We start from the raw sequence: 11,766 nt of genomic DNA, 5'->3' as shown, positions 1-11,766 counted from the left end.
CCTCCCTCCCCTTTTGGGCCCCTTTCTCCCCCCTCCCTCCCTTATCTCCCCTTTTCTTTCTCCTTTCCTTTTTCCCTTTCTCTTAAAATATTTATCAAACCCAAGGACTCATGGATGCAAGGCAAGTACACTCCAAACTGGGCTATATTCTCAGCCTCCTTTCTTGTTTTGTGAGACAAGGTCTCTCTATGTGGGCCTGGCTGGCATGGCATTTCCTCTGTAGACATGCTGTCCCCCAACCCTTGGTGGGTGATCCTCCTGTCTCTCACTCCTTAGTATGGGTATTGTAGGCTCATGCTACCACACCTGGTCTGAGCATGCCCATTTTCAAGGGATCTAAACACTTAAAAATTGAGATGTCTCACCCTCTCTGAAAGAAAAGTTACTACTCCTTTAGTAGACAGTGTACCATGTGACCAATGGTGTTCCGACAAAGAGAGATGGGAATCAACACCCTTTGCCTGGTTGAGCAGAAGGTCTGCACCCATTTGTGTAGTAGACAAAGTCCATGAGCTTCAGAGCCTCCTGGTAGTTTGGGATTTGTGCGATTTAGATGAAAATGTCACAGAACACTTAATACTGCCCGTGTCTCAACATTCTTTTATTTTTGATATATTCTGAAGAACTTCTGACCAGCTGGCATGAAACTAATCCAATCCATGTCTAAGAGTAAAATATCTTGGAAAAAATATCTCTCATGAGTGAATTTCTCATCACTCTCATAGATGCGATTAATAAATCTGCCAGTGTTTGGGAAGATTTAGTGCATCCCTAGATACCTGTCCAGCATCCACTGTGGAGCTCCATGAACTGATCTCTCATGTAGTGTTTATGTTTGCTCCTACCATGCATACTTCCAAAGCTGTTAAATTTTAAATCTGTTTGAGGACTTTATAAACATCCGGGACATGTAATGTACACAGTAAGATAAAGCTGCCAACCAGAAGTCATTGCGGCAGCTTTCATGACAGCAAGGGTTTTTAGCTTATGGGCTTACAACTCTATACAAGTTTAGAAACTTTCCCCCACTTAAGGATCCCATTAATTGCATCCTGGACCAGTGCCACTGAATGTGCAGCAGTGCTGTACGGCTTGCTATGGTCTCAGTGACTTCCCTAATGTTATAGTAGCTGAGCCAGACACTTCTTTGCAATGCTGAGTTAAAGCAGCCATTTGATATCTGGGTCTAAAATACTTGTAAAGACTCCTGCCTCCCCTCAAATCACTAGAAATGTAAGCAGCAGCCCCAATGGGAATATAGCCAAGTGGAATGACTTCAAAGGGGATCAATCACACGAGAAAGATAATGACATTTAAAAGATGTGTGAGGGACTGGTATCCTCTTGACTTTAAATGAGATGGGGCAGTGTTACCAGCCTGGTTAGATGGAAGGGTAGGTGGGTTATCAGGGAATCCTTAATGCCTTCTACCAGAAGGTAAAAACAATTAACTACCTCAAATCTATTTCTGTACTACTGTATTTCTCAGAAGAGACAAATTCCTTGGCTATTGATGCATTTACTATTTTAGTAGTCAGCAGAGAAATAACAGAACCAATGAATGTCAGGTCTCCAAATAAGAATAACGAAGCCATTAAAGAACCCGTGTAAGGACCACACAGTCTTACTTCTGGAAGTGAGAGAGCACACACAGGCTTGTTCCAGCTGTGTGCTGGTGTATATCACACTAACCTGTCATTCCCTGCTTCCCTGATGTGACATACTGAGTCCCACTTGGGCCAGGGGATGCATGGTTTGGCATGATTAACAGCTGGAGGAGTGTCTGGAGGACCTGGGCACTGGGACCAGGAAAAAGAGCCCAGGTAGTAGGTTTGGATGAAAGTCTCAGGCAAAGAAGTTTGGTGTCCTGGTAAGTTTGATACAGCCTAGATGACTCTGGTAGGGAGTCTCAGTCAAGGGGTTTCCCAGAACAGACTGGGCATGTCTGTGGGGGGGTGTCTTGACTTTGAGTTGATTTAGGATGGCCCAGCTCACTGTGGATAGTGCCAATCTCTGGGCAGGTGGTTCTGGTTCTGATAAAGGAAGCTGTCTGAGCATGGGCCTGAGAGTGAGCTCACAAGGAATGCTCCTCCATGGTTTCTGCTTCATGTTCTTGCTTGAGTTCCTGCCCCAACTTCCTTCAGTGATGGACTGTGACCTGGAGATGTAAGCCAAGGGAATTCTTTCCTTGCCTAAGTTACCTGTGGCCAGAGTGTTTTAGCACATCAAGAGAACAAAACTAGTGTGCGTGGCCAGGCACAATTAATGTCTGAATCTAGACCTAAAACTTTAAAAAGTACATTAAAATGACACTCATCAGTGAGGCACAAGGTTCACTGTGATGTTAGCAGATTTCTTGGGAGGAAGTGCTTTCGATGAAGAGAAGGGAGTTTTCTTAAAATATCAACAAATCTCTTTATGAAAAAAAGAGGACCCTACCCACAGTTGGGTTGGGAACTACATGAAAGCAGAATTTGGCTCTATCTAATGAGGAGTTTGTCACAGTCAACACTGCCCCACAGTGTAGTGAGGTCCCTGGAGGGAGATCATGCACCTGTCCATGACTGTAGGATTCTTTTGTGGAGATGAAGGACCAGGGCATGCGTAGCTGGCAATAGGAAGTCAAGGGTCTGCTGATATGTCGGTGCTGGTGGTGATAGCGCTGAGGATGTTGATGATGATGGTCAGGATGTAGCGATAGCAATCGTGACACTGGTGTGGCAGCAGTAGTGAGTGGGGTGGTGATGCAGGTATGTTGAAGGTAGTGATGGCAGTTGTGGAGATGGCAATTAATGGTGGGATGGCAGTGTGAGGATGGTGGTGTGGAGAGGATGGTGATGATGGTAACGGATGTGGCAGTGATGACAGCTGTGGTGGTAGATGGTAATGGAGGCAAATGGGGTGGATGGCTGCCAGTGAAGTCATCCCAAATTTCAGCATTCACGATTCCATGAAGAACCATCAGATTTATTTGCATTAATAAATAATTATAAGGCATTCAGATCAAAGACAAACCATCTTAAGTCAACATGGCCTCTCCTGAGACATGTGGGTAATTTAAACTAATTGGGTTGTTTCTTTAAGCAATTAACAAGGCCTCTGAGGGACTTTTCTCCTTTGCATACGCTACCCCATGATGGCTTCACTTTTCCCTCTGTTAATCCTGAAGCCATTCTGTAGCACTATAATTAGGACTTGTTCCTAGCCAGCAACTGCTCCCTGCTCACTGTGAGCAAAATTAACCACCGCTGTGGACAAGGCCATTATCATGGATAAGTTCTGAGTTTGTCAAGGACACAAAACTACTTCCATCTCTCCTCACTCCATCTGATTTTCCCTACCCCCCAGTGCTGTGCATTTTCTCTCAGAACCTGTGAGAACAAGAGCATTCCTGCTGGCATGGAGCCTCCTTGGGGACTTGGAGACAGGCTAGGATAAAGAGTCTATTATTCCTGTGATGAGAACAGGGATACATAAGCTGCTTTGGCTTCCTATCCCAGCTTTCCTTGTTTCCTAGGTACCTCCTTCCAAAGGAGCGCTCTAAGATTCGGGCTTCTTGAGCTGTTATGAAGCCCACCTATGGACCTGGCTAAGCCTGCCTCAGACCCGTCTCCCATTCTGGCTTGCATATGTTCTCATGGCAGGAGCTCCATCCCACCTGTTGTACAAATGCTCAGCTTTGATTTACTCTGAAGGCCATCTCCTCCAAGTTGTGTGTGGGACACGTGTGATGCCGGGAGTTGACAGTGTTCTCTCTGTTGTTCTTTCTCAAGACCATTTAGGGAGTGGAGAGAGACATGTTTTATGTTGACCAGCTTCATCTTGGGCCTATACAAACAAGAAACTCCCCAGAGATCAGCTGGAAAGCAGGGTTTGGGAAGGATGGTGCTCGAAGCCAGTGCTGGCTGTTTTCTCTTGTTGTTCCTGAGAACTAACAGGCTGAAAGGCTGGATCCTCTGGAACCTCGGCTGCGCACACAGAGGAGGCTGCAGAAGAATCTCAACTAGACAGAAAGCACTCAGCTCAGGGCTGCTTATCCACCCTCCCCTTTCTCAGCAGGCTTTGTGAGAGAACGGCATGGGACTGAGGAGCCCTTAGAAGCTGGACTCCCAGAGCTTTGCTTCACAAGAAACTCTGAGCTAAATGCTTTTTTTTGTTGTTGTTTTCATCCTCATCACCCTAAGAATGGGGCACCCTTTAATAGAGAAGAAGGCACTCCCCTGTTAAAACCTAGTGATACAGATAACTCTATAAACGGTTAACACTGCAGAAAGCCACCCCCTATGGGGAGCTTGTTCAAGGTAGCCATATGGGACTTTTCCAGAGAATCTCTATTACACCAGCATCCTCACTACCAACTCATTATCTCCCCCTCCTCTCCCGTGTATGTGTTGGTCAGAAGTCAGCATTAAGTATCATCCCTCACGTTCTGCCCACTTTGTTTATGGGATAAGATCTCTCACTGGGACTTCTAGGGCTGAGTGGCTAGTATGTTTCTGGGATCTGCCTATCTCTGCCTCCCAAGTGCTGGGACGACCACACCAAGCTTTTCCATGCAGGTTTTTAGGAACTAAGGTTCTCCTGGTTGCATGGAAAGCCCTTTACCAAGTGAGCATCTTTTGAGCTTATCACCAGGTTTTAGCATGTTCATTTTGCTGCCTGAGCTCACCCAAGCTCCCTTTCCTCCCAGCCAGAGGCAACAGTAGGCACCATGGAGAAGGCCCCCTTACCTCTGGTTCCCCGCAGTCACACTCTTCTCCCTCTTCCACGTAGCCATTTCCACACTTCCGGCCCCCGAAGGCCTGCTTGACCTCTGGTAGGTTGAAGAGGCACATCCCCATTCCCTTCTCCAGGCTAGCCTCCAGGTCCTTCCTGCTACAGCTGCTGAACACCATGGGGAATGGGAACCTGAGAAGGAGAGGCCCCAGTGAGTCACAGGCCCCAGTGGCCTTCTGTCTTCAGGCACTATGGGCCAGGATGCCTTCTGGAAGCAATGTACAGCTGCTCACAGCTATTTCAATGAACAGAGTTTGCTTAAACACAGTCAGATGAGGCACTGCTGGCTTTCATTCCCATATGGTGAGGAAGAAGGGCTTTGTCAAAATAGCTTTGACACTTTCACAGCAATAGCTTTAGACAAAGTCACATCACAGTGCTATTAATAGTTCTCCAGTGAGGTTGTCTTAGTTTCTTTTCCATTGCTGTGACAAAACACTATGACCAAGGCAACCTATAAAAGAAGTCATTTAATTGGGCTTGTGGTTTCAGAGGGTTAGAGTCCATGATGATGGTGGACCAAAGGTATGATGGCAGGCATAGCTGAGAGTTCATATCTGGATCTGCAAGCAGAAGGAAGAGAGAGGGAGAGTGGGAGAGAGGGAAAGGCAAGGGGAGACAGAGAGAGAGAGAGAGAGAGAGAGAGAGAGAGAGAGAGAGAGAGAGAGAGAGAGAGAGAGAGAGAGACTGAAAGAGATACAGAGAGATGGACAGGGAAACAGACATAGAGAGACAGAGATAGGGACAGACTGGAAATGGCAACCATGTTTTGAAACCTCAAAGTCCACTCCCCAGTGACATCCCTCTTCCAACAAGGCCACACCTTTTAATCCTCCCTAAACAGTTCCACCAATGGGGGACCGAGTATGGAACCTTATGAGCCTATCGAGGCCATTCTTATTTAAACCACCACAGAGGTGATGCTGTAGGAAATGAAGTCTCAGGGCCTAGAACTTATAACAAAGAAATATATCAATGTCTTTACTGGTGTGTACAAAGAGGAAAATGAACACATGATGGTGCTTATAGGATCCATGGCATGGGTCTAGGGGATATGTGGTCTGTCCTACTGTACATCACGTTGATATTGGCATTCATGCCTATGAGAACAAGCCAGTCTTTGCATGGCAAAGCTCTTAGCAAATGGAAGTGGTCTAGAAACACTAGCTGTTGCTCTTGCCTTGCCTATAAATTCCAGGGCTCCAAAGGGTAGGGTGTAGTCAGTCACAGAGTGCTGGTCCCTTTCTGGGGTCTAGAGGAGCTGTCCAGGCCCTTGGCACCTAGTGGACCTTGTGACTAATCCTTGGCAATGGGCTGTGAGCAAAAGTGGTGTTGGCTTTGTGGTGTTGAACCGACTTCTTCCTCCCTTAAGACTTCCTTTCCCTTTATCTCAAATGACCGGGAGCTAGAGGAGCCTCAGGTCGTATCTGGTCCTGACTCCCAGAGAGAGTAAAACCTAGAGCCCCGGAGTATCCTCTCGGCTGGAAACACTTCCGTGAGCTGCAGAGAACTGGGGACTTTTTCCTACAGTGACCAGTGTTATGAGTATGGTTTAGTGGGCTCCCCAGGAGCCAGATACCCAAAGAGTGGCTCCAGTGAGCTGTTGCTGGGAGATGAGGGGCCTTGCACAGGTGGGGCCTCCTGGAAGGTAGGGTATGTAGCTCTTGAGAGACCCTGATTAGTTCCCACTAGAATCAGACATTTAAAGAACAAAGTTGGCTATGGAATCATTCTTGCTTCCTGTCTTGCCACGTGACTGCTTCCTCTTGCATGCCTTTTGTCATTGTGATACTCTTTGCCACGAGGCCCCCACTAGGGTGGCACAGATGTTGGCACCACATCTTTGAACAAACTCTAAACTATATGCTGAATAAACCTCTTTTCTTTATATACTATGCATCACCAAACATTCTGTCATAGCAGCAGAAAACAGACTAATATAGTTGCCCAACACAGAGCATACCATTTTCTCTTACACAAGCGTTTTCTGATCTCTTGAGGTATTGGAGATGACAAGAACAGGCCTGGCAGAAACCCCGAAGGTTTTATTACTTAGTGAGGATGCAAGCCTACTGTCCAGCACACCCAGGCGTACCTCCCCATGGAGACAGTTACAGGATGACATTCTGATTGGATCTCAATCAACTGGCCAGGCCAACACAAGCAGCTACAGCTCTCTAAATACAGCAGAGAAACTGCCACATCATGACTTAGTTTGGCAATATTTCTGGGTCCTGAGGATTCATGCAGCCAAGCTGATGACACCATTCCTCTGCTCCTCTCCCACCACTCTCAGGTTAACTGGAGAAGAATTCAAACCACACATAAACAAACGAAGTCCAGCCCTGCCTTGGCAGATGGGAAGGTAAGTTGAGATGGATGGGTAGGACTGTGACAGAGTTCCCTTTGGACTCTTTGTAAGTTTCCTTGGCAGAGAGATTAATGCTGGTATCAAAATAATGCAGAACACTGAACAATGGAATGTTATACTTTCAATTTAGAAAGGCTTGGTGTGGAAGAGACCAGTGGGTTACACAAGGCACCGAAGGCAACTCTCCTTTGCTTGGCCAAGGTCAAGTGCAGACCTTTTCTTCCATTTGAGAGGGCCTCTCCATGAGGACCCTGGGGCCTGAAGCTCTTTCTCAGTCATAGACAGCCAGGTGCTGAGGGAACAGGTTAGGACATGCTCTCTCCAGAAGAGACCAGTCCCTGGAGAGTGTCCCAGCCAATTAGAAAAGACTCCAAGATAAGTTGAGGGGAAGGTTTGGCCATGAAGAAGAGACAGGGTGCTACAGAGCTGGCTCAGTGGGTATAGAGCTCACAATGCAAGTGTGGAGACCTCAGGTCACATCCCCAGAACCTATGTTAAACAGTAGTGTGTGTCTATAATCCCAGTGCACCCATGATAAGAAGGGAGGCAGAGGCAAGAGAATCCCCAGGAGCTTGTGGGCCAGGTAGCCTGATGTAGTCAGTAGAAAGCCAAGTGGTCCTGTATCATGCCAGGTGGAAGGTGAGGACCAATACACAAGGCTGTCCTCTGACTTGCAGGCATCAATTCCTTAGGGTGCCTCTGTTGGAACCACAAAACATCACTGTCCGGAGATACCAGGTAAGGTTTTAATAAAGTTTCTGACCCTGAGGGTCACTCACACATATCACAGAGGTTGCCCTCACCCCAAAGCCTAAGTATTCTGGCCTTCCCAGTCTTGCTTGATAAAACTCAGGCCATAGCCCACACAACTTCCTCCTCCAACCTGGGGTCTTTGGGTCCTTCTCCAGTACCCATAGCCCTTCCTCAAGCCATCTTTCCTTTTCTTTGGTACTGATTGGTAACCAGGCATGCTGGTCAAATGCTGTAACCCTGAGGCACTTGGTAGAAAGCCCTCATAACACCCTTGTCTGTGATAGCTCTTTGGATGACAAACAGTGATGGGGCTGAGGGACATTTTCTGCCTGTAGACAATTTTTCCTGATTCATCTTTTTGTGATTCTTTATGGAAGGGACCACTGACTATTTCCTTCTGATAGCTTATTCTTGAGCTTTCTTTGGGCATTTAGAGGAAGAAAAGCAATGTGACTCTAGCATGCAGTGATTCCAAAAATATTCCACACTGAGGAGGTATCAAGCTTGTAGTAGATTTTAGGCTAGGGAAGTACATAAAACACACACAGATGCCAAGGTCCCTGGAGATTTGTTCTGGCGGGCACATGGGTGGGTGGGTGGGCAGAGAGGTGAGGACATAAGGGAACAAAGTAAGCCCATTAGGAAGGAAAACATTGAGGTAACTAAGTAACGGGAGGCATGCTGAGCTATTAGAGAGGGTAGACCCCCAACAAGAACTCACTGTGAAGGGAGCAAATGAGTCTCTCCAGAGGGCAAGATGGAAAGACTATGGACACATCTGGGAAGGGCTTACCATGGGCACAGGTGGCAGTTACTCCTGGTGGAATATTCATCAGTAAACAAGCAGCCCCTTCTCCCAGCCAGACCTTGTCATTCACAGCCAAGGACAAAGTCCTGCTATGATGAGAAGACACCAGAGTATCCTTACCCATGGCGCTTTGCCAGTCTGTTTTACAAATACATTCACTCATCTCTTCATGCAGCAAAGATGATGGGGACCAGCCTGCCAGAAACCCAGAAGGTTTTGTGACTTTGTGAGGAGGCAGGCCTGCTGTCTAGCAAACCCAGGAGTACTTCCCACAGAGACATTTAGAGGGTGACATTATATTTGACACAGTCTTGATGGAGGCACTTTCCCTTTCCCAACTTTCAGCAAACTACATTTGCCCTAAGCCACCAAGGTGCTCAGTGGACTACTGTTCAGTGCTAAGAAAGCATTGAAACGTAAAGCTAATGGGCCCTGACCTCCACTCCCTGCATAAAGTTTAATAACCTGAAGTTATTCCAGGTCTCAAAAGGGAAGGAAAATTGAACAGAACCAAAACATTACATTGTTCTCATTACAATACTATTCGGATCTACACAAATCAGAATAATTTTTATACCCCAAAGGGCCACTGGGTGCTTAGTGGCCAGCAAACATAGCCAAGGACTGCTGGTTCATGGCATCATAGATTCCTTGATTAATAGCATGAACAATGTGCCAGTGAACCCTGAGTTAGGCTTATAATCTGTTCTCTGTGACCACTGATGGATGCTGTCACTCCAGTTTAGCCACACCAGGGAAGTGATGCTGAGAATGCCAGCAAGGCCACATGCATCACTGCTTCCTAGTGTGCTGCCCTTGAGCTTTCTATGATGGCAGACAGCTGATCTGGATGCTGTCTTTACAACCCTCAGTTACTTGTACAGCCATTTGAGAAGTAGTTTGCAAGTGTCCATTATGCTGTAAGCCAAGGGCATGGTAATTCAGATATAGCCTTAGTACTGCCCAGTGTTCTCAGGAGTAAGTCATGTCAAGTCCCTTTCATGTCTGACTGCCCAATGCTGCCTCTGTCTTTCCAATCATTTCTCTAAATCCTGTAGGATTCCCAGGAAATGGTCCTAGAATTGTCAAGCCCTTGGGCACATGGTTATTTGTAACCTGGGTACCACAGGTTAATTCTGTCAACTGATCATTCTTTTTCCTGTCACAGTCTTCACACTACAAGATTATAAATTCCCAAGACTAGTTAGCCAAGTTAGATTTTGGTCTAACCATCCATTCAAAACAACCCAAGGAGAATTATTATTCCCATTTGCAAAGGGATGAGTTTCTAGTTAGGGGCTGACAGACTCTGGGCTTGAACACATTTTTTGATTCCAAGTTCAGTGATTAAAAGCCACCCTGTTTCCTTTGTTGCCTAAGTCAGCATTGGATTACCCAGGATTAACAGCTGAAATGCAGCAAGTGATCAGCATACATTTGACGCACAGACTCAGAGGCTAGGGACCAGCCTAGGCCAACATGTGCCTAGGCCAGTGGTTCTCAAAGTGTGGGGAGCAGCAGCGTCACCATCATATTAGGGATGCCATTCCCAGACCCCATTCAGACCCACAGAGTGGGAGTGATGAAGGAGGGTCCCAACACCCATGTCCTTCCAGGATAACAGCTTACTTGACACAAAATTCACAAACACATGAAATTCACCTTTTAAGTCATTTTAAATTTACCATTCAGTGATTCTTATTTCACAGGCAACATTGTAGGAGCACAGTCACCTTTTACTTCTCGAACATTCTCTTTATTACTGTCCTAGTCACCTTCAGCTGTCAACTTGACATGGCCTAGAGTCATCCGAGGGAGTTTGCCCAGATCACACTGGCCTGTGACCATGCTTGTGAGAGATTATCTTGATTAATTCATATGGGAGGGCTCAGCCCACTGTGGGTGGCACCACCCTTGGGCAGGTGGGACCAAGCTTTATAAGAAAGGGACAGTAGTCAGTGCTCCTTTGTGGTCCCTGCCTTGACTTCTCTCAAATGTTGACTGTTATCTCTAAGTGTGAGATAAAACAAATCCTTTTCTTTGCTGAATTGTTTTTGGTCAAGAGTGTTTTTTATCTCAGCAACAGAAAAACAAACTAGAATCACTACTCAAACCCATGGATACTATGTAGTTACTTCTGTTCATTGCATGGAGGAAGAAGCATGGACTATGTCCCCTTATGCAGCTGGTTCTTTCCCTTAGCATAGTGCTTCAAGGCTCATCCACACTGTAGCATGCATCAGCCCAATTTCCCTTTCTATGGTTCAAAGAATGTTCCATGGTAGACAGTACCATAGTTGGCTATCACTAGACAGCCCAAGAAATGCCAGTTTAACTTGGAAACTCCTTGCCTAAGTTTGAGATTCATGTCTTAAGGATACTGAATGCAGTACCTCATGCCTACTTTTGTCATCCCAGGAACATGGTGTAGGCTCCTCAGAGTGCATCTTTTATGCTCTCTGCTTCAGTACTATCCCTGTAGACACCATGGTGTTATTTTCTGAGAAATACTGGGCATTTGGAAAAACCTTACTTGGTTTTGGGCATGGACTCAAACTACCCTAAGCATCTGCCTGTCTCCTTTAAGACAAACCCAAATCAGGAATGTGTTTGTAAATATTCAGAACTACATCAACATTTGTGTAATTAAGCATTCTAGTACTTGGGAGGCAGAGGCAGGTGGATCTCTGTGAGTTCAAGGCCAGCCTTGTCTACATAGTAAGTTCCAGGCCAGCCAGGACTACATAGAAAGACCCTGTCTCAAAAATAAAACAAAACAGATTGCAGTAATACATGGATCCTTGCTCTACATACAAATTAGGTGCAAGGTGATGTTGGTAAATGGAGAGATGCTCCCTTCCACTTGTTCCTAGAGCCAGCATCCCAATTCTGTCTTCTTCTTACTTGTATTTTTGCTTTCTTACTCAGCTTTATTCCTTGGAGCTCCCATGAAGACAGTGCCAAATTGGGCTCTGTAGCTATTTGTGATATCAAAGATCTTGTTCAGCCCCTAGTATGTATTTAAACACACAAGTTTGTTTCTTCCATAGCCCTTGGCA

The 11,766-nt window shown here is 46.1% G+C and overlaps 1 protein-coding gene across 4 annotated transcripts in view; it reads right to left on the bottom strand.

Annotated features, from left to right (window-relative positions):
• Positions 1-11,766, bottom strand: part of Adam12 (ADAM metallopeptidase domain 12) — a 315,670-nt gene that overhangs the window by 47,199 nt on the left and 256,705 nt on the right. For all 4 annotated transcript variants that reach the window (XM_027409112.2, XM_035442147.1, XM_027409111.2 and 1 more), the window contains one exon: positions 4,730-4,907. In XM_027409112.2, coding sequence (XP_027264913.1) covers positions 4,730-4,907 — 178 coding nt within the window. The remainder of the gene's footprint in view (positions 1-4,729; positions 4,908-11,766) is intronic.

This window comes from Cricetulus griseus, chromosome 3 (genome assembly GCF_003668045.3).
Source record: "Cricetulus griseus strain 17A/GY chromosome 3, alternate assembly CriGri-PICRH-1.0, whole genome shotgun sequence".
Lineage (NCBI taxonomy): Eukaryota > Metazoa > Chordata > Mammalia > Rodentia > Cricetidae > Cricetulus > Cricetulus griseus.
Note: the sequence above shows the minus strand (reverse complement) of the source record. Positions and strands in the feature narration are given on the sequence as shown.